The sequence below is a fragment of the Xyrauchen texanus genome, chromosome 3 (assembly GCF_025860055.1).
Source record: "Xyrauchen texanus isolate HMW12.3.18 chromosome 3, RBS_HiC_50CHRs, whole genome shotgun sequence".
In the NCBI taxonomy this organism is placed as follows: Eukaryota; Metazoa; Chordata; class Actinopteri; order Cypriniformes; family Catostomidae; genus Xyrauchen; species Xyrauchen texanus.
The window spans coordinates 28,510,501-28,533,212 of NC_068278.1; the positions used below are offsets into that span (position 1 = coordinate 28,510,501).

General features: G+C 36.5%; 1 protein-coding gene across 1 annotated transcript; it reads right to left on the minus strand.

Moving 5' to 3' along the window:
- Nucleotides 1–213: 213 nt before the first annotated feature.
- On the minus strand, nucleotides 214–22,712 carry cspg4ba (chondroitin sulfate proteoglycan 4ba). The gene is made up of 10 exons (XM_052094018.1): nucleotides 22,555–22,712; nucleotides 19,695–19,858; nucleotides 13,034–16,606; nucleotides 12,103–12,576; nucleotides 10,544–10,720; nucleotides 9,053–9,251; nucleotides 7,590–7,721; nucleotides 5,695–5,867; nucleotides 5,213–5,396; nucleotides 214–3,984 (listed from the first exon to the last, which is right to left on the minus strand). Exons 1-10 carry the CDS (start codon nucleotides 22,619–22,621, stop codon nucleotides 1,970–1,972), a joined length of 7,158 nt encoding a protein of 2,385 aa, XP_051949978.1. The 5' UTR covers nucleotides 22,622–22,712; the 3' UTR covers nucleotides 214–1,969.

Consider the following 22,712-nt stretch of genomic DNA (forward strand, 5'->3'; position numbering starts at 1 on the left):
ATTTTGATGCACAACAATCTCTAGAGATTACTCAGAATGGTGTCAAAAACAAAAAACATCCAGTGAGCAGCAGTTCTGTAGACTGAGAATGGCCAGACTGGCTGGAGCTGGCAGAAAGGCAACGGTAACTCAGATAACCACTCTGTACAATTGTAGTGAGCAGAATAGCATTTCTGAATGCACAACACGTTGAACATTGAGGCGGATGGGCTATAAACAGCAGAAGACCATGTCGGGCAATTTATTAGGACCATAGTGTTTCTAATAAAGTGCACAGTGGGTGTATCACAATATGTTACATTTTGCCTACTCCAGAAGATTTGAAGAGTCAAGATAGCTGCAGTACACACAGAGTTTATTGACAAATAGAACTATTCAGTGTACCATACATAGGACTTATACATGAAAAAGAATATACAGGGACAAAGACATTTTTTTTTAACAAAAAGTTGAACTTTGAAAAAGCACAAAGACTGAATCTGCTGTAAATAGAGTATATTCCGTTTCAGCAACAACCTTGTATTATGTAACTCTGTTCCATGAAATATGACTTGCAGGTTGTTCTAAATCCAAGTTGATATTTTTTGTGCAACATGCGGGGTCACACACTGTGGGCATGAAAAAAACGAAAACTTTTGCATATTTAATAATTAAGTTGAAATAATACATCACATGCCTAAACTTAAATACAATGATAAATGCACTTTGACTTTGGCCAAAGCTGATCAAATTTATTAAATACTGTATATTGAAATGTATTTACCTCTTTGACACTTTGAGTAGTTCAAAAGAATAAAACAGTGTTTTATTGACCACAAAAAAACAAAAACAAATCAGTGCCAGAAATCCAGTGGTTTATCACATTGCATCATTATTTAAAGAGTTACAACTTCTATGTATGTTATTACTTCTGTAAGGAAGTTCCTGAGATTACAAAAGACATTTACATAAACATTAAATTATAACACGCAACATGATTAAGTAAAACATACCCAAAAGATATACCTTGCTGTTACATTAAAATGTGCACACCACTTGTTTACACTTATTTTCATTCAGTAACAGAATAAATGTAATTATAATATTTCACAAAGTCTATAACTAAATATCCTTGAAGGTTTAAATATTTTTTCCGTAAACAAAGATATAGGTACCACATAAATGTTATCCCATTTAAATAATTTCAGTGTCATATCATTACAGTGTATTGTAAGTGTTTTTAATTTTTTATATATTTATGGGGGTGGGGGGGCTCATCATCCTGACTCAAAATGATTATCTTAACTGAGGTAGACACAAAAGCTTCTTTAAACAAAACTCAGAGTCTCACTTGTGTCTTCACAAATGATTTTGTGTATCGAGGAAACAAACAAAAATACAATAACGGTCAGCCAATGAGGATACAAAATTCAAGGTAACACATTACAATAAGGTTGTTTTTGTTAACATTAGTTTATTACATTAGTTAACATGAAAGAACAATTAGCAATACTTTAACAGCACTTATTAAACAAGCTTCATGTTAGGTTCTAGGTTCAATATTTTTTCATGTAAAAAATATTTTTTAAATCAAAAGTTGGACAGTGTACATTAGTTAATGCATTATATTTTAAAAAAATAAATTAACATTAATCGAGATTAATAAATGTTAACATACACAATCTTACTATAAAGTGTTACCAAATGAAAAATAAAAATACTGTTATCAATATGATTAAGCTTTCATAAGAAGACCTACGTCTTCAGCTCGCCAATGTTTTCTCCCTCAGTACCTTAAAAAGTTGGGTTCATGTTGGAAAATTGATTGTGTATAATATTTGCAAATCATAATGGCTGATACCACAGATTTTTGAAGATGCAGTGTTTTTTTTTTACAGAAATGTAAATGCCCTCTGGAAGACTTCAATCATTAGCAGAGAATGATGAATCTGAAGCTTAGAGAGGTCTGTACTATAATCAAGGTCATAGGTCATACCCAGTACTGATTATCTTTTAGGGTGGGGTTGGTGGTCCTGCAAATCTGTGAAACTTCTTGCTCCAGGTCTTCAAAAGAGCACAGAGATGTAGACTGACCATACGGGGAGTTTTCACCTCTGGTTTGCAGTCTGGTTGCGGTAGAGCTCCCAAATGTTCTTGGATTAAGTGGAGTGACAGTTACAATGGGGACGGTTGGACTCCACTTTGGCTGATCCTGGTAGGAAGGGTCGTCTGGCTCAGGTACTGATGTACGCTTTAAAGGCTTTTTCCTCCAGTTCCGCCTTAAGAGCAGCCCCAACACAACCACAATGATGACTAGTAGTAGGAAAGCAAGTAGAGGCAATAGGATGATCATTGAGTTTGAGGAGCCCGTATGGGTTACTGATTCCACTTTCACTGGAGATTTATTTATAGGATACACCTCTTCTGACCCTTGTGTTGGTTTCAGGATAGTGGTATCAATGCCTTTACTGTCTGAGTTACCCCAGCGGTTGAGACCCTTGAATTTTGATTTGGTCACACGTCGTGTTGATTTCACAGAGGGAGATGGAGCAGGGTCCATCACTGTGGCTTGGTTTGGTAACACCTGTCTGGTTGTGGATAGTGGCATCATTGTTGACATCACAAGAGTAGGAACATAGGGTATGATGGTGAAAGCAAAAATCCCCCTGGCAGGTTGGACATTATTAGCTTTAAGAACAAATCCAAGAGAGTCATTTACTTCCTGGACTCCTGTCAGATTCGCGCTCAACTCAATGGCCAGTCTCTTCTGCTGTAGCTCACTGAAAGTGAAAGACTCCACAGATTCAGCCTTCTTTCCCTTGCTACTGGTTGCCCGGAAAATCCTGCCATTTTCTGGAGGTGACGTAATTTCAAACAACGGGTCACTACCACTCAACAAAGCCAGTTCAGATGCATTCAGGAAGTGTGGCTTCAGCTTCATTCGAATTCCATTTGGAAACTTTACTCCTTCTGTGTACTTAATTAGGGGTTTAACAGTGATATTCACTATTTGATTAGTTAGGTTTGCCTCTGTTGTGAAGGCAGTAAACTCAAAGTTATCACGAGAAGACACAAGGTTGACCATATGGTAACTCAACTTCTGCATTTGTAGATCGTCTTGACTGAAAACATCAACCTCTTCTTTGTCCAGTAGAAGTTTACCATACTGTGGTGGTACTGTCATTTTATAATGGACAGTATCGTTTTTACCATTGGTTAAGGCAGATAGGTGTGACTGTGTGAGAACCACAGAGGTGTGTCCTTGGTCCAGTATCACCTCTGTGTTGTTTGTAAGTGAAACTATGATCTCTATTACTTCTAGGTTGAAGAGTTTATACAACGGACGATGATGGCCATCAGTAACGCTGAAGTAGAATGCCCCAGATGCAGGGCTGCCGTCATGGACAAAGAACAACTCCTCATTATCGATCTGAGCCTGAGAGAAGTAATTCACAGATACATTCAAGCGCTCTCTGATGGCAAGGAAACCATTGCTAGGTTTACTAATGACAGTGTATTGGATTTCATTAGGTGGATTATCCAAGTCTACCACACATAAGTTGTTGGGTCCGATAGCCACGGTGTTACCCTGGACAACTTTAAGGTTGGGGGCTTTGGTCTTCAGAACAGGTGGCTGATCATTTACAGGGGCAATTGTGATGTTAAAAGATTCAGACAATACCTCAGAGTCATCTAGGGGGCGTGTTGGTGGTTTGCTCTTCAGGTTGAGGTACACATCAAAGTTGAAATGGTCATGGTCGGTCTCAGAGTTGTCATGATGGTACGTGATTCCATACTTGTTTAGAATGAACTGAGAGAAATTGGGTTTTTCTTTTGTGAGATTTCGTTCTCCAACAATAATGACACCATGCTGTGGAAGAGATGTGACCTGGTACCAAACCTCATAAGAGCTGCGCTTTGATTCAGGCTGCTTAGTCATGAGATTGGATGCATCCAGCATTGATTTGTCAATAAGTACTTTATCACCCTCAGTTACTTCCACACCTAGACATAAAAAAATTAAAAATAAATAAAACATGATAAATGGTTATTTTCTTTGACAAATGCTTACTTTTAACTGGTGTCAAAGTCATTTTTGGTGGATGTATGAAGTGTGACCCCAGCATGAAGTTTGTGGAGGTGTTCTAGCAGAATAACCGCAGTTGTAGTTCCTCACATTAACTTTGGACATGTTTCTCTAAATATGACAACCAGAAAAAGTCCATATACTTTTATTTTGAACAATATATCTATTATTTTATAACTTGAAACTTAAACTTCTTTTTATGAAATGTTTTGTTTGAAAAGTGTGTTTGTGCTATATTTTTTTTAATAAGAATGCCATCTTGTTTGATATTTTGTTATATACTGCAAAGACATTCATACTTTTGACTTTTGGGGGGTACTGTTTAATGTTTTGTCCAGTATTTTTTTAAGATTTCACTTGCCCACTAATCACAATGAAAATAGACAAGTGTTTCTTCAACTTTGGGAACTTTTAGCATTTTTAAATTCTAGAACATATATTCTTGTTTAAAAAAATGTCACACTTTCTACTCACAATGTCCAGCATTGTATTTACATGCATCAAAAGAGATTTATGTCATTTTTATCATTTTTCCTGAAAGTCATTACAATTCCCACCAAAATTTGATTTGCACCACATCTCAAATTCTGTATTATGTTTAATAGAATTCTGTGCTGGAAATGACAGTGATGGAAATTACATTTTTAAAGTTTTTTTTTAAATGGCCAACTTCTTTGTCTTGCTATGGCTAATTTCATAGCTACAATTTGATGTATCCTAAATACACACAATTAAATCATATTTGACACTTTTTTGCATTATTTGGCAAAATTATAGCTTGATTGGAAATTATGTCTATACTCCTCCCAAGAGATATTACCTTGATTTTTTGTTTTGTTTTCTTTAATCACTTGTTTCATATTTCATCTCAAGCATGCTCTTCATTGACACTTTGAACAAGTAAATCAGAGTTTTAATCTGTATTCTTATAATGGACTTTCAAAGTTTTATATTAAAAGTCTGGATCTGGAACAAGGTTAAAACCATAAAATCTATTAATCTGAAAGTATATGAGAATAAAAAAAGAACAATGAAGGCAATGAAGATATTACATTATTATAAATGGTTAATGGTGCTATTAATTGTCTTTATGCTTTGGAACTGAACTTTATTTACTATAAACCAGATAAGATTGCCAGACAGTACCTTTGTTTTTTAGGAGCACAGAACTTCGTTCAGGTCCAACATTTTCGTATGAAATGTCAATGTCAAATGTCTGCATTTCAAGTGTAGCAGGAGGGGATGACACAGTAAATGTGAACTTGTCAATTGTTGCCCATCCCAAAGAGGTCACATGACTCTGCTCATATGCCACTTCGCCCATATCCACCTGTAATGATTACAGTTTAAGTAAAATGCAAAGGACAAGTATGTAACATGCCCCCAAATTCCTAAAATATTAATTATGGTGTTTTCCAGTTTCCACATACAAAATAGAGTCATAACCACATTTGGAAAATCAGAACAAGCAGGACCCACACCTATTGCCCAAATAATCATGTAACATTTTACTTTAAAACTTGACATGCTGTCAGATTATAATCATAGTAAAAGTACATGTATAATGTATTTCCCTGCACTCTGCTATGCATGGCATAGATTTAGGAAAAAGTGTTGGCAACACTCACCATTTGTTGTGTAAAGGATGATATATCTACAGTGGAATTGTCTGCCTGCACATTGACCAGTTTTCCAAATTTCGGAAGATTGATTACAGTAAAATAAATAGTTCGGTTTGAGATGCTGTTATCGTCATTGGTTACTGCCTGAAGAACCTCTTTTGAAATCAGCGATGAGGAGCCTAGATGAAAAAATAAAACACATAATAAATACCCTGGATGAAACTCAGCTACTGGAAACTTCTAAAACAACAGCAATTGTCTGCCATGTGCTACAAACAAAACCACTTTGTTTCGTACATGGTTGCTTAGACGCTTTGAAATCTGAATCTTTGACTTTTATGTGGCAAGTTTTACAGAAGTTAATCTAAGTGTTTCGAAATGTGCAGAAGGACCAGGAATTACTACCAATAAAACATTGGAAGTTACTTGTATATTTGCTATATTTGCTAAACGCAGTCAGAAAAAGGGATGCTTGAGGTTAAGGAAGGTGTTTCAAGATCCTGTTTCAGATCACCTTTAGGTTTAGAGCACAGTAGAGTGACTACCTGAGATGAATTTGAGCTATAATAATAGCAGGACTTTGCTAAAATACACTACTGATCTTGTAATAAAAATAACCTTAATGGAAGGTCATTTGTTCTGAATAAAATGTATTTCTATTTTTCTGTTGTGTCTCACCAAATGATTGAGGCCATGACAACTCACTTAGCACAGAGCCACAAGAATAGCTTAACAGGATGTGCATTGAGAAACACTTGTGCTCCCACACACATACATCAACATTTCAACACAGAATAATGAGTCTTAAAAGAATTGTTTTACATTTTCAGTGAATGCAATGATATTTTTCATTTCTGGAAATATTTGAAATTCCTGCCAATGTCAAGCTCTAAAAATTAGGAATAAAGCAAAAAATTTTTTTTTTAAATAAAATAAAATAAATAACAATAATAATACTAATTTACAAGAAAATAACTTTAATCCGTAATGAACTCCATGAACACACAAATTTAGTTCATTATGAGTTGAGCACTTTTCTCTTATCTTTTTGTTCAATGTTGCTAAAGTCAGCCATTTACACAATTGAGAACAGATGAAGCAGCTGGTAGTGAATTTGTCTCAGACAAAGCTATGACTTGGAAGCTTTTTTAGCTTCAAAATTAAGGAAATGACAGCAGTCTACTGAGGGAGTTATTTATAGCTAAGCAGTTAAAGTAGTTTTGTTATTACATGGATTGGATGTACTAGGATTTAGAAACTATTAAACAATGTGTTTACGGTCAGACAGAGACTAAGAAGTCTTAACTGGCTACAAGAGGGTGGAAAGATTCATGTTTGTTGACTTTAAAGTGAGCAGAAGGGAGGTGTCATTCTAGTGCACTGACTTAGCAGGTGAGTGAGTTATTACTCCAGAAGCTAATGTCACTGCAGTGGATTACATAACACTTTATTTTACACATAACTCCATAAATAAGATGGAGGCGCTAATATGTTCTGATACCTAAAATTACTATAAAAAACTAGGAATAAAAACATGCAGGAGGCCTTTTGTTTTGTCTTGATAGACTGATTTATGTTTTCATAGTTGACATCATCCACCATTTGAGACCACTTCCCTACAGATATTAAAGGTGCACTTAGTAAATTAGTTTTTAAGTTACGCTGACACCTAGTGGCATAGATGCAATATCACATAAAACAGAAGTTCTTACTTTTTTCTAATGTCTTTGTAAAAATTCCCTATTTGCAGTCTGCCTTCATTTATTTATTCTGCGAGTGACAGCATCTAATTACAAGGCCTTATTAATATAAAACGACAGAATATATGTGTGTGACAGAATATATCAATTCACAGCTTAAACATGATGTACAGTATGTTTGCAAGAGTTAATCAGTGTTACCTGGAAACACCTGGAGAGGTCCAGCCTTCTCTAGAGTTAGAACCAGGGCACGAGCTGTAATACTGAATATCTGCCTGGGAGCGAAGTTCACACCATCATTCACTTGGAAGTTAAAGCCTCCTGACATAGGACCTGATAAGCAGAACAGATAAAACACCATCATTGTCAGGGATATAAATAGTTTACAGTGCACTGCACCATGAAAATAAACAACTAATACCTTGCCACATAATTTAATTACTCATTCTAATATGGTTACATCTCATGTTTCCCACATCTTTAAAAACTTCAGTATAATATGCTTTCAGCAGAGTAATTCTTTATCTAATAGTTAACTCTAATTTTCCTTCATACCTACCTGCTGTGGGTCAAAAGCTACATTTAGTATGACCCTCATTTAGTATGTGAAATTTTTGTGGTGTTAGGATCACTGAATGATCACTGCACAAGTTAGTGAAAATTAGAAAAGATAAAACCTAAATTAAACCTCCTGTCTAAACAATACTAAAGAAATATTACGGTTTCAGTACAAGTTAAGCTCTGTCGACAGCATTTGGGGCATAATATTGATAACCACAAAAACTAGTTTGGACTTTCTGCTCCTTTTCTTTAAAAAAGCAAATATCTGGGTTCCAGTGAGGCACTTACAATGAAAGTGAATGGGGTTAATCAGTAAACGTTAAAATACTCACTGTTTCAAAAGTATAGCTACAAGAAATAAACAAAATGTGTGTCAACATGATTTTAGTGTCATAAAATAATTTACTAACCTTTTCTGTGTAAAGTTATAGCCAATTTTACAACTTTGTTGCCTTGAAGATGTAATGTCAACAAAACCTTAAACCTATAAATGATGGTACAGTTATGATTTAAACAACTTTACAGTTCAAATAATACATACATTTTAACAGAATAATGAATGTAAGTGCTTTTATAAAATTATAAGCTTCACATTTCTGCCTTTTAAACGCTCAAAACATTGGCCCCAATCACTTCCATTGTAAGTGCCTCACTGTTAACTCGATTTTTGCTTTTGTTTTAAAGAAAAGGAGGAACGAGTCTAAATAATTTTTTTTAGATAATCAACATTATGCCACAAATGTTTACGACTGAGCTTAACATGTATTGAACCAGGAATATTACTTTAAGACAAAGCGCTAATAGCCTTTTTTAAGAACCTTTTAGATATAAATACAGTTTACCAACTCTGATATTAATTGCTGTGCCATCCATTCTATTTTCATTGCTTTCATAAACGAATACTTATATTTTATTCTGTACTGAACCTGTGGAATAATGTATACTATGTATAAAATGCATAAAAACAAGTTATTCTATGCCACTATTACATTTTACTCTCTTTTCTCCAAAGAGGTTAGAGTTGTCACACTATTGCAGAGGCCAGAGCAAGACATGAGGTTGTTTTTTTTTATAACTTAAGAAGTTTGTAAATTATATCTCACCACTATGAACGAAAAGCAGCAGCCGCTGGTCAATGTGAGCTTGAGTAAAGTTCATAATTGGCCTGTTGGGGGCCCTCTTCAGAGCCAGATGTCCATTGCTGGGTTGAGTAATGATGTACTCCAATTGCTCAGGGGGTGTGTCCTCATCTTCTGCATTTAGATCCTCAGGGGTGATCTCTGTGACTGACTCGACCCACACCTGAGGAAATTATTATACAAATATTAAAGGCCAGCATAGTGTCGGTTGATTCATATATTTTTGGGGTTTCCACAGTGTTAAAAATCTGCCAACTCACCACAATATTACACACTATTAAAGACCTGTCTGTTTCTAATAAAGACATAAAGACTACTGTTACTAACATATACTGTATTGCATAAAGAGGAATGAGATAAGGCTTTTTAAATCTTTTAAAAAGCTTATTACTGTTATTTTTTAAAATACAGCTTTTTTAAATGAAGTGGACAAAAATAAAAATGCTCTCATAATTTATTCACCCTCATGTCATCCCAGATGTGTATGACGTTCAATTTAAAGGAATAGTTCAATCAAAAATGAAAATTCTCTCAGAATGTATTCACCCTCATGTCATGCCAGATGTGCATGACTTTCTTTCTTCTGCAAAGCACGAACAAAGATTTTTAGAAGAATATTTCAACTGAGATATTCTTTTACAAAAACTTTGTTGTGCTGAAATATTCTTCTAAAAATCTTTGTTTGTGAATCTGAATATCGGAACAGACATTAATTTAGCCAGGGACCTTAGTCATGAAGGGTCTAATATTCTAAACCCCTTTTGAGCAATGCAATACATTAGTAATGAAATTCTAGAAATTTGATTGTCATCATTCCTAATAAAAATGAGCATTCTGTACATGCAGTAGTGAGCCACCTTGTGGGCATTCTAAATATTTAAATGCAACGCATTTTAAAGCATATCTTATAGCATTCAATGATTTCAGTCATTTTATCGAGTCAGACTAGGCTAGAGGATAGCCTACCATAAGCACACTGTAAATAAATACTGCTTTGAACTATCTCTGAGGGTGTTTCAGCAGATAAATCCCTTAAGTTTCAAACCATGACACTGAAATGCCTTGAGGAATCTGAAGCATTTGGGGCAGCCATTCTGGAGTCCTGCTGACTGCCTGTGACATAGTCTGTGTTCTGTATCTTAGACTTCTCTTGAAGTTAAAATCAATAATTTACATGTCTAGAACTAGTGGCTTGGCCTTAAGGGTCTCAGAAAGAACTGTGTACATGTCTCCATTCCTCTGTGACCAATGATCTACAACATGGATAGTGGAAATTTCTATTTGTGTGCCACTTTACAAAGACAAACACAAAAATGTTGAATCAGTACACAAATTCTATATTTGTAGTGCTCCACAGTGTAACATACCTCAATAAAACATTCTTATGATTGAAACCTCAAGATGACCTCAGTTTAGGAATATAAAAAGAGTGAGGTTTATATATAGTCATCTCACCCTGAGGACCTTGTTGGCTGTAATGACTGGAGGCTCGTCATTGATGGCTGTGACTTGAACATACACTGTCCATGGTGCACTGTGTTTTCGCAGGTCTGTGTCATTTGCTGTGACTGTGAAGTGGTCCTCTAAGGTCTCTGTGTTGTCATGGACATAATAAATAAACTCCTGCTCCACCTAAATCAGTGTCATGCAAGAAATAAGAAGACATTACATACGTAAATCTACAAAGTTGTAGAAAAAACAAACTAACTAACTAACTAACTAACTAACTAACTAACTAACCAACCAACCAACCAACCAACCAACCAACCAACCAACTAACTAACTAACTAACTAACTAACTTTAGCTTCCCTGCTGAAAAGACCATTTTAGGCCAGTAGGAATTTTCATGTAGTTCCAGGCTGGATTATGCTGTTAATTACTAGTTTGGTGCTGGTTTAGCTGGTGGATCTGCTGTTCACTAAAAAAACTTAGCTGGTAAAACTGGTTGATCAGCATAATCTCTCCGCTCAAAATGGTTAACCAAGAAAGTTTTGGTGGGTAGCTAATTAGGTAGCCTGTTGGGGAAACCAGCATCCGTAACACAATATATGTGTTGGGTAGTAATGGACTACATGTAATTTGGACTGCATAATCATAAAAAAAAAATCCTTGTAAAAAATCCTTGTAATTAGACTACATTTCATTTTTTATGGATTACCTGAATACATATTGATTCAGTACCTATCAGTCTTGACCATCAAAGAGCTGCTAATGGAATTCAGCAACTGCCAAATAGCAAATTGTTGTTTGATTTCATGTCTACTAACGTTTAATGACAGCTTATAAAGGATGGTAAATCTGATACCTAATCTAATACATTTAAAATGAAATTTTAATCAAAACATGCAATAAATAATTCAAAAGTAATCAAAAGTAATCAGAATATGATGAGAATATATCCATACAATGCAAGTGAAAGGTGACCACATTTTCAAGCTCCAAAAAGGACATAAAGGCAGCATAAAGATAATCCAAAAGACTCCAGTGGTTTAATCTATGTCTTCTTAAGCGATCCAATTGGTTTTAAATGAGAACAGACCAAAATGTAACTCCTTTTTCATTGTTTATCTTGCCATTGCAGTCTCCAGGCAATATCATGATTTCAAGCTTGATTACACTTCCTAGCACTTGACGCATGCGCAGACTGCTAGATGGTGCTATAGGAAGTGTAATTGAGCTTGAAATCATGATATCCAAAGAGACTGCTGATGTCAAGTTCTATACTGACAGATTTGTTATATTTTGGTCTGTTCTAACCCAAAATCGATTAGATCGCTTTGGAAGACATGGATTAAATCACTGGAGACATATGGATTACCTTTATGCTGCCTTTATGTCCTTTTTGGAGCTTGAAAATGTGGTCACCTTTCACTTGCATTGAATGAATATTGTCATCATATCTCCATTAATATCTTCATTTGTGTTAATAAGGGTGAGTAAATGTAAAGAGAATGATCATTTTTGGGTAAACTATTTCTTCAATAAAGGATGTTAGATTTAGGGAAAATGTTACCTGTTTCCTTGTAAAGTAGGTTGTAGGTATCCCTCGAAAACGTGAATTCTCAATGTGGCCATGCATGGGACTCTCTGAGATGTAGTAAACAAAATTCAGGCCAGAGAAATGTGGGTTGGTTACTCTGATGATCTCCTCAGTGAGTGCTTTAGATGCCCCTTCCTTCAGAGTGATATTGGACACCTCAATGGGTATGAGGCGTGGGATGATGTCCACAGACATGATGATGTCACTGACTTCAACGACCCCGTTGCTGGCCTCTAGAGTGAGTGAATCACTCATTTGACCAGGTGCCACCTGTACATACTGAATGTTGCCAGCATTAACATCCTGTTGGGAAAAGGTCACCAATGGGTCCTCTTGTGTTCCTTGGTATTGATCTTTACCCTCAATATAATGCCGCAAATATCCATGAGCTGGAGCAACTTTGATGGTGAAGGTTATTTCTGAGGATGAACTAGCCTCATGAGTTGCCTGAAGAGAAACAGACAGTACAATGTTTAATATTTTACAGCATTATAACAAACAGAATATATAGATTTCAAAACAGTAAATCTATAACAGAATTCCCTTAATGCAGCAATATGAATTAATATGACCAAATTCTACACTATAAAGTCTAGGGTATACTTAGTTTTTCTGCATGTTGTTTTGTCTTCCGCACGGTCAAGTGCTCAACCTTTCAAACTATACTCTTTTGACTGTGAGCCCATATGGATATTGTTCAACACATTTACACTACCAATGCTTTGTGATATTCTTTAATACTGTCTGTATGTCAAGAAAACTAGACTCCATGCCGACAGTCCACACATACTGTGTTGATGACTAAATTTGTTTCACAAAGTATACTTTGGCCTTTAAACATATATTTTGTTCAATAATGGCACAAAAAAGTCAAATAACAGCTCTAATCGATAGTGACATTTACCTTGAGTCTACTGCTCTCAATCTTGACTGGTTTCCCCTCCTCTACCAGTAAGGTTTTGTTATAAACGATGACAGGTGGCCTTTGATGGCTTTCCAGGTACACCTTCACATGGATTTTAGCATCATGCTGAAGGTCCTTCGCTTCCACTAGGAGTTTAAAAAAGTCAGCCAGGTTCTTACTGTTGTCATGGCGATAAGACAAGAAGCCATTCCTCAGGTCATGCTGGGAAAATGACTCAGTTTGGCTGTCTTTTAAATATAACTTCCCATGTTTTGGAACCTCTAGGATCTTGAATACAATTTCAAGGTCATTTCTGATGTCAAGGTTTGTATCCACACTGAAGTTAGCATGACTAAGTGTCTTGGCTTGTCCTTTCTGAACCAACAGGCCTGTGTTGTTGCCAATTTTTAAATAAGCATCCTGTGCGGTAATATCTAACAGAGAGGAGACATAGTGCTTGCCATCGGACACAAAGAGGACAAAACGCCCAGAGTTCATCCCATGGTGAACAAACAACACTCGTTTCTGTTCCAAGTCCTCTTGGCGAAACTGGTAGAGCTTGTGTGAAGTGTCATTTGCAAGAACCAAATCCCCCATTGGGATGCCACGCCTGGTGTAGACAAGCTGCCCGTCACTGATGTCTGAGTCTGCGTCATGGTAGCACAGGTCATCGAGGGTCAGTAATCTTTGTCCATTTTTGACAACATGGAACACTTTATCTACAATACGAATGGGTTTTTCATCATTCACCAATTGTATAGAAATAAAAAAAAAGCCTTCCTTGGAGACAATGTCATTCTCTGTCATAGAAAACTTTGTTAATGGACTTGCCGAGGCAATGAAGGTAAAATTATCGAGATTTGTTTCACTGTCGTCGTGAACATACATAATACGCTCCTCTAGAATATCTTGATTGGTAAACAACAGAATATTGTCAAACTCTTTGGTAGAGTTGGACAAGTTGATTCGTGTTATCTTGCCATGGTGTGGAGCCTTTGTGACGGTATAGTACATTTCTTTAGTGCTAAGAGTTTCCGCAAACAATTCATCTTTTGTTATCAGTTTACTCTCACCTTCAAGAAGTGACAGCCCATTGTTTGTCATGAAAATGCTGTTGACATCTGCTTTAATGTTAATTTTGAAAGTGTGACTAGAAGAATGTGCATGCTTTGAGAATACTTGGAAAACAAATTCATCACTGGTATCCTCATATGATCTATCCACTAGTTGGTATTCTACTTTTAAATCTGTGATGTCCCTTTGAGCAAATGTGGAGTTCTCATACAATATGGCATTATTCATTACAATTATCCCTCGTTTTGGTAGAGACAACAATCTGAAACGGAGCTCATCCTTAGACAATCTTACACCATGTGCTGTTGCATATAGATGCTCTGGGTCAATTACAGCACTCCTAATTTTGTCCAGTTCTATAGCTTCATTTTTCTCGATTGTGTAGTTTATCCACTTTACTTGAATGGGAAACACAAGCTCCTCCATAGCTCTAGCAGCCACAGTGACTTTACACTTGAAGTGATCTGTACTATAACTTGTTTGAATAGACTGGTAAGTGCTGAGGTATCTCAAACGCTCCTTTTCAAGAACTCTTTGAGAAAATGAGCTGGTGATCTTCCACTCTCCACTTGAATGCAGCCTCTGGAGCTCGCCAAATTTTGGTGGCTCCATCACATCATAACGAATGTCAACCATCTGCTTCACTGCATTTGTCCAGACTGCCAATTGGTTGGTGCTTAACAGAAACATCTCTCCTTGAGTGACTTCCAGACCGGTGTTATTGGAAATCTTATACTCTAGTCCCACAGCCATGATTCTAAGCACCACTGTGTTACTAACTTTCTCTCCATCACTGACTCTCAGAACAATCCTGGAATTCCTCACTCCAGTGTGGACATAATTTATCTTACACTCTACGAGAGCTGAGTGGGAGAAAGACGTTACCGCAGCACCCGGATTGTCTTCATTTTCCAAAAACCCTGCATCAGCATTGAGATTCCCTAACACAGAGTAAACAAGGTCTGTATAATTGCTGTCAATGTCTATGGCCTTCATCACATCAGTGGTCAGCTTCTTCCTGGAGTTCTCAAGGAGAATAAATAGATTTCCTTCAGGCAGACTCAGTTCAGGGGCATCGTTGGTTGGTGTAACAGTCACATTATACCGATACAACTTGCGTCCCTTGAGATAGTTTGGGACCTCCTTTCTGCTACTGGAGAACACGGAGAACATGAAGAAGTCCTGTGGATCTTCAGAACCACCATGGATGTACATCACTCTGCCGTGCCACAAATCCAGCATGCTGAACGTATGCTCCGCCTGCTCTTGGTCCACATCAAGCCTAAGCTGACCATGCACAGGCTGCTCTTCAATCCTAAAGACAATCTGAGAATGGCGGATGCCAAGCTTCTTGAAATCAAGATTTACTTTTATGTGCTTTGAATTCAAGGATGCCCGACCACCTTCAGGGACAACAAGGTTCCTAAGCTGAAGAAAATTGTTTCCATACTTCCTCACAAGACCCTTAGCAAGGGTGGACACATCAATGGCTGGTGGTTGAGTGACAGAGCCAAAAATGGTATAGGTAAGTGTTTCTGGGATTACAGTGGTGATTATTTCTAGCTCCTTTTCAGGTTCACAGCCGACAGAGATGTCTTTAGTTACAACAGCATTAGGAAGACCCATTTTAACATAATTTACTTTAATGTTCCTAAAGCATCCCTTAAAGGATCCTCCTTTAACACGCTTTCCTGCTACAGAGGAAAGGCCCACCTTTCTTACTTCACTACGTGTGCTGTCATCAATTCCCCCAAGGAAAAGAAAACCTTTCAGATAAAAATGTTTTGACCTGGAACTAATGCTGGACTTTACAGTCTCTCCGTCTACTGTGAGTTGGAGGCTTTTTAAAGTAAAGTAGAGCTTAACATCATGCCATTTATTGTCATTAATGAAGGTGAGAGAACGTAGCTCTGTTGTAAGTCCATCTTTACAGATCACAGCAACAAGCAGACCTTTTTGGATCTCCATTGCAACAAAATCTCCCTGCCGTGCTGAGTTGTACATAATGATCCCATCCTCGGATAAGGTGTGTACTGAGCATTCAAGAGCCCACTCATGCTGTGCTGTCCAAGGTGGAAGGGATATGTAAGCCCTTGAGCTGAAAAAAATTACTGTGTCATCCTCATTTGCTAAAAACTGAGGGCTGCAACCAAGAGAAACCTCATAGACATTCTTAAACCCAGAGTAGGACCTCAGTGATGAAAGGAGGTTGTGCTGGTTAAATATTACTTCATCAAGGCAACCACGAAAGCCATGGATTTCGCTAGCTAGATAGACCTTATCCAAACCTCCTCTGTCACCCACATATAAACCATCATTGATGTGGAGCTCATGTTCTGGGCCTGACATCTGCAGGCTGCTCTGTGAGTGGTGGTCCACGGTCAGTGTGACATTGTAGAACTCGTGGAGAAGCTCTGCACTGTGCCAGGCTAGATCATTCAGCTGGGTTCCACTGTCAGATAGAAGGACCTTCTCCCCAGAGCCAAGATCCAACCTTACCTATGGAAGAAAAAGTTTATAATAAATAATTTTATAGATAACACTAGATTTTATTTTGTTAAAACTTTTCTACATATTCCCACTCTTTTCAAGGCAGTTTTCCAGTACATTTCCACAACATTTTATGTGCCCAACGGGTGTTATATTTAGGAAAAAACAAACGAGATGTCATGATGTGTATTTTGGTTATTGGATGGTTATTTTTTCTGAATGTCTGTATTTGACAGCTTATTAACATTTTATTTCCAAAATGATTTGTAATTAAATTAATTAATTAAAACTTTATTGAAATAATATAGAATTATCTAAATTAATTAATTTATCATAACATTGCATTATTTTTAATCAAATAAAAAATTTCAAAATCCTCCCAACAAAATTTTAGATATTTGTTGCACAACAGAACATCACAGATGTGAGATACATTGTTATTATTACTATTATAATTTAATTACAATAAACATTACATTATTATACAGTAGTAAAATATTTTTGGCTTTTTAAAATTTTCACATCTATTTAAATCTAGATTTGAAATCTAGATTTGTAGGGTTTCCTGTTGTTTTATGGTAGTTTCTCACCTCCCAGTGTGATTATTCAACCCCCAAAAGAGATTTAATTAAATAAATATATAGTCTGTATGTGGTGCATGCTTTAGAGCACTCTGCTCTCTGTAATCTACTATATACACAAGCTTCAGTGTATGAGCGGCCAGATTCACACATTCATTTTGAAGTATGCAGCACACACAGATTAAATATTTATTTAATTAAATCATAGCCTTTTGTGGTTTAATGAACCCTTTTCACAGACTGTGATGATGCGATTCTGCCTTATTTAGCAGCGTTCCGACCATTGTAATTATCTAAAGTTCACAACTCAAATGTTTTTGTAGTTTACACTACAGCCATCAAATCCAAAACAATCCTATTTTGCACTATACTGACACTTAAACTATTTAGTCAGAGCAAAGCAGAGATGACAGCAGATGACACCAGAATGTACATGCTTTGTTTATAACAGTAAACCAATGATGTTGTTTCACAGTGAGTAGCCGGCAAAGGTAACCAAATGAAATGTATGTGTGTATTTTCTAGGATATTTGGGTATTGAGATTTTCCAGGACGCATGGGATGAAATTATCTTTTGTGATGAAAACAGACGGTTACAACCAATAGCATTTTTGTGGAAAGCAATTTCATTCTTCCCTTAAAGAGATAGTTCACCCAAAACTGAAAATTCTATCATTTGCTTACACTCATGTAACTCTTGAACTATTTGTCATGTTCCTCAAACCATTCCTTAACAATTTTTGCATTATCCTGCTGAACGAGGCCACTGCCATCAGGGTATACCGTTGCCTTAAAGGGGTGTACGTGGTCTGCAAAAATGTTTAGGTAGGTGGTACGTGTCAAAGTAACTTCCACATGAATGTCAGGACCCAAGGTTTCCAAGCAGAACATTGCCCAGAGCATCACACTGGAGTGCCTATGACCCTGTAGCAGGTTCACCAGTTGTCCTTCCTTGGACCACTTTTGGTAGGAACTAACTAACCACTCCATACTGGGAATACCACATAAGACCTGATGTTTTGGAGATGCTCTGACCCAGTCATCTAGCCATCACAATTTGGCCCTTGTCAAAGCCACTCAGATCCTTACGCTTGCCCATTTTTTCTCACTTTTTTCACTTGCTGCCTAATATACCCCACCCCTTGACAGGTGCCATTGTAACGAGATAATCAATGTTATTCACTTCACATGTCAGTGTTTTAATGTTGTGACTGATAAGTAAAAGATAAAAAATATATATATATTTTAGGGTGAACAACCCCTTAATGTCACTGCCTTACATAAAAAGGTTAAGGCAAACTTACCAAGGCTCAATGAATATCTGGAACTTTTTATTCTGTGATAGAAAAATCTGTTGAGAAATCTGTGATAGTCTATACTGAAAGAGAGGGTACCATCCAATTTAACCATTTAAATTGCCTGAGATATGAGGATTTCCATGTTACATTCTAGGCAAATGATACAAATTCATCCTTGGCCTGTCCTGTTGTAGCCAAAATAAATCTTCTTTAAACTTTCTCATGTGAGTGGCCCAAAAAGTAAATTAAAAACTAAAATGTATTCCAGAAATCATGCTAAATTCTGTGGGTGGTGGAAGTTGACTTAATTTGACACTGTTCTAGCATATCCTCCAGTCTTCCACTCATGTATCCTTTTCTCACACAATGTCATCTTAGCTCACATTCTTCAGCCCTTAAGTCAGTCCAATCATCAGGTTTATAATGAATACTTTGAAAGGAATTGTCAAGGCAGAAGGGTCTGTGGTGAAGTAACACATACACCGATCAGCCACAACATTAAAACCACCTGCCTAATATTGTGTAGGCCCCCCCCTAGTTTTGGTGCTGTTTTGCCAGCATGAGGGGGACCTACACAATATTAGGCAGGTGGTTTTAATGTTATGGCTGATTGGTGTAACTACGCCATGTTTTAAACATGAATAAAATGAGTCTCTGAATTGCAGCTGATGATGATGTCCTTTATCCCTGTATTGGGTTAATGTCTACTATACTCAATAGTATTGAGTAGAATAGTTGTATTATTATTACTGAGGATTTAATTATATTTTTTAAACTTAAACATTACTATAATGTACCACAAAACAGAGATTATGACATAATTTACTCACCCTCATGTTGTTCCAAACCTGTATGACTTCCTTTCTTCTGTAAAGGAGATATTTTGAGGAATTTTAAGTGACTCACTTAGTGCCCATCCACTTTTATGGAAAGAAGAAGATGCACTGAAATCAGTCCTTAACATTCTGCATATCATCTCCTTTTGTGTTGCATGGAAGTAAGAAAGTCAAATGAGTTTGGAACAACATGAGGGTGTGTAACAGATTTTCATCTATTGCGAATGTTTCCTTCAAGATAACATAAGCTTTATACTTGTTCTAATATGAATTTTTAATCTTGAATGGAATTGACATGTTCCTGCATGCAGTTTTGTTGTGGTAGATCTAAAGCATTGCTGTGGGTGATTGCTGTGAAGTATAGCAACAACACCTGACTTACCTGCAGTCTGCCAGCACTCATCTCCAGCAGCAGGTAATCAGTCTGCCCTGCAGCCAGGAAAATTAGTCCGCTCAGGCTGGAGGTGCGGAAACGGACGTGCAGTGTGTTACGGCTAGATGACTCCGTCCCTTTTAACTGCACAAATCCATCACCATAGAATGAAGCTGCAAATAGGAGAATATGACTTATGAACCACGATGCTTGTTTTGGTGCCCTGAATGCTCCAGTTAATTTACGGAGCATTCCGTAAATTAACATTCAACGGCAAAGGTTGAAATCACTTTCATTCATAGACTAATGTTTTTTAAAATATTTTAAAGGTTGTAACATGCCAGCAAATTAACAAATGAACAAAACTTTTCAATTATACTTTTTATTTTTTTGAGTAAATTATTACATTTAATTTGGATTTTCAGACAGAATGGCTATTGTCATATAACAACACTTTGTCAGACAGGCTGGATGGCGCCAGGGAGACACTGTGATACCCAAGTGCATGAACTGGCATGCTTTGCCCTGACAGCACGTTGCTCTCAACATAAAAGACTCTGACATGGCCACATTGTCTTAGCCCGGCTGTCCAGATATGGAGGCTTGGACGCAGCTGTTTTCCAAACCAGCCACTCCACATCACCCTTTAATCTACACAAATGTGTTCTACACTCTCATCTTCTTCTCTTTACAAGTCTTACCATAGTATTTAAACCCCTTAATTAATGGGTAAGACAAAATGCATATCTACTGAAAGACTGAAACTGTTCTTTTGTGTGATCCCATCAAACATTTTAGGTTCATTATAGTGCAATTGGTATTTTGTGATGCTACAGGTGGGCAACCAAAGAGCCTGTTGTCTTTAAATACATTTCCAGTAAAAGTATCATTAATTATTTGTATGTATTTTGTTTATAATGTCCAAAGCATCACAATCAATGTGAGCACTGGAGTCTGATTGTTTGAATATGTGAAATGATTAGCAATTATGACAGATGATGAATATTACTTATACTGACTGGTCTCTAATAAAAGGCAGGTGAGCAAAGATATGACCAAATAGTGTATCAAACATCTACATTAATGATAACAGTTATAAATGAAGGTTTCCATAAGGTCTCTTAATTGATAGTTAACAACATAAGACTATCAAAAATTGCTGGGTTTGTGGTCAAATCGGAACTAAGAGAGAGAGAGAGAGAGAGACAGAGAGAGAGAGAGAGAGAGAGAGAGAACCTAGGATGCATGCATGTCTCTTTTTATTAAACAAAGAGATCCGGCCCTACATCTGACATCCTGGAGATTTTATAAGTATGGACACTGCCCTACAAAAAACAAGACCACATAAAGCATCTGCACTCCTCAGAAGAAACATCTTGATAATTTAGTGGAACTGTCAATGTGAAATTCAACAATAACCAGCAATGGATGGAACAATGTAACCAATAGTTATAAGCACATTTACAGTTGACCCTTGTATTCAAAGTTTTCATGTCATCACAAGAACTTGTTGATAAGTCAAAGAACAGCTGTCACATAAAATATACATAAACAGTTGTCTCATCTTCCCATGACTATTTAATGTTCCGGGTTCAATACAAGTTAAGTGCAATTGACAGCATTTGTGGGATAATGTTGATTACCACAAAACATTATTTAGACTAATCCCTCGTTTTCTTAAAAAAAAAAAAGCTAAATTCGAGGTTACAGTGAGACACTTACAATGGAAGTGAATGGGGACAATTTTTGGAGAGTTAAAAGGCTGAAATTTGAAGCTTATGATTTTATAAAAGTACTTACATTAATTCTCCTGTTAAAACTCATGTATTATTTGAGCTGTGAAGTTGTTAAAATCAATATTTTAGTATTTGTTGACATTACATAGTCATGGCAATGAAGTTGCAAAATTGGCTATAACTTCACACAGAAAAGGCTAGTAAGTGATTTTATCACACTAAAATCATGTTGACACACATTTTGTTTATATCTTGTAGCTATACTTTTGAAACAGTGAGTATTTTAACGTTTACTGATCAACCCCATTCACTTTCATTGTAAGTGCCTCACTGGAACCCAGATTTTTGCTTTTTTTTGTAAAGAAAAGGAGGGATGAGTCGAAATTATTTTCAGTGGTAATCAATATTATGCCACAAATGCTGTCGATTAAGCTTAACTTGAATTGAACGTGGAATATTCCTTTAATGCTGGATAATTCTATTAGTTTCCTAAAAGAACGTCTGTTGTTAAAAGCTTTTTTTTATTATTATTATTAAATTGGCAATATTTGACCCTTAAAATAATCTCATAAATATTATGATGTTATCAGTGATCTTATTATAAATCAGTGATCCACAAACATTAAAGCATGCTCTATTTCATTGTTTTGAATAAATAACAGGCTTTTTTTGTTTGTTTTATTTGATTGTACCTAGCACGGCAATATGCAACGCTGTGAGAAGAAAATCAAAACCATGAATGTTGTAATATGGACAGAAAAAAGCCTACAGACAAGGTAGATTATGTTGGATTCATGCTATCAGAGACACATACAACACCGGCAATAACCACAAACTGGTTATTAAAGAGACGCATGTAAACATGAAAAGTGTATTTATTTGCATAAACAACTGAAATATAAATGATTTCAATTCTCTTCAAGCGAACAGACGAAGCCTGTGTTAAGTTCATTTATTCATTTAGACGGCATTCCTATACTTTCCTCTGCTACATTAAACCCTCCAAAAACGTGATATTTAGTCCATCTGTTTACTCCTGTTAAAGCCCCCCACACAAAGGTTTTACATGCCGAATGATGTCCTTTTTTACTTGCCGTAAATCTGCCATACTTGAAGGATTTGAACGAACTTACCCCCTTGCGTGAGTCCGACAAAGAGCAAGAGCAGTCCGTTTAAAAAGGACATCCTCATTTTTAACATCAACGCAATGCATTTATTCCATTTGTAATGGAGAAAGAGTGTTTCAAGTGCATTATGTTTACAAATTCAACATGGTTCGGTAGCTTCTCAC

Bases quoted from the DNA above. Each gene is read 5' to 3' on its own strand.
- cspg4ba (XM_052094018.1), bottom strand. From the start codon at position 22,621: ATGTTAAAAATGAGGATGTCCTTTTTAAACGGACTGCTCTTGCTCTTT. The intron at 7,722-9,052 runs GTGAGATATAAT...TCTGCTTATCAG, and splicing joins GCTGCTTTTCGTTCATAGTG to GTCCTATGTCAGGAGGCTTT. The intron at 5,868-7,589 runs GTAACACTGATT...TTTTTCATCTAG, and splicing joins ACCTCTCCAGGTGTTTCCAG to GCTCCTCATCGCTGATTTCA.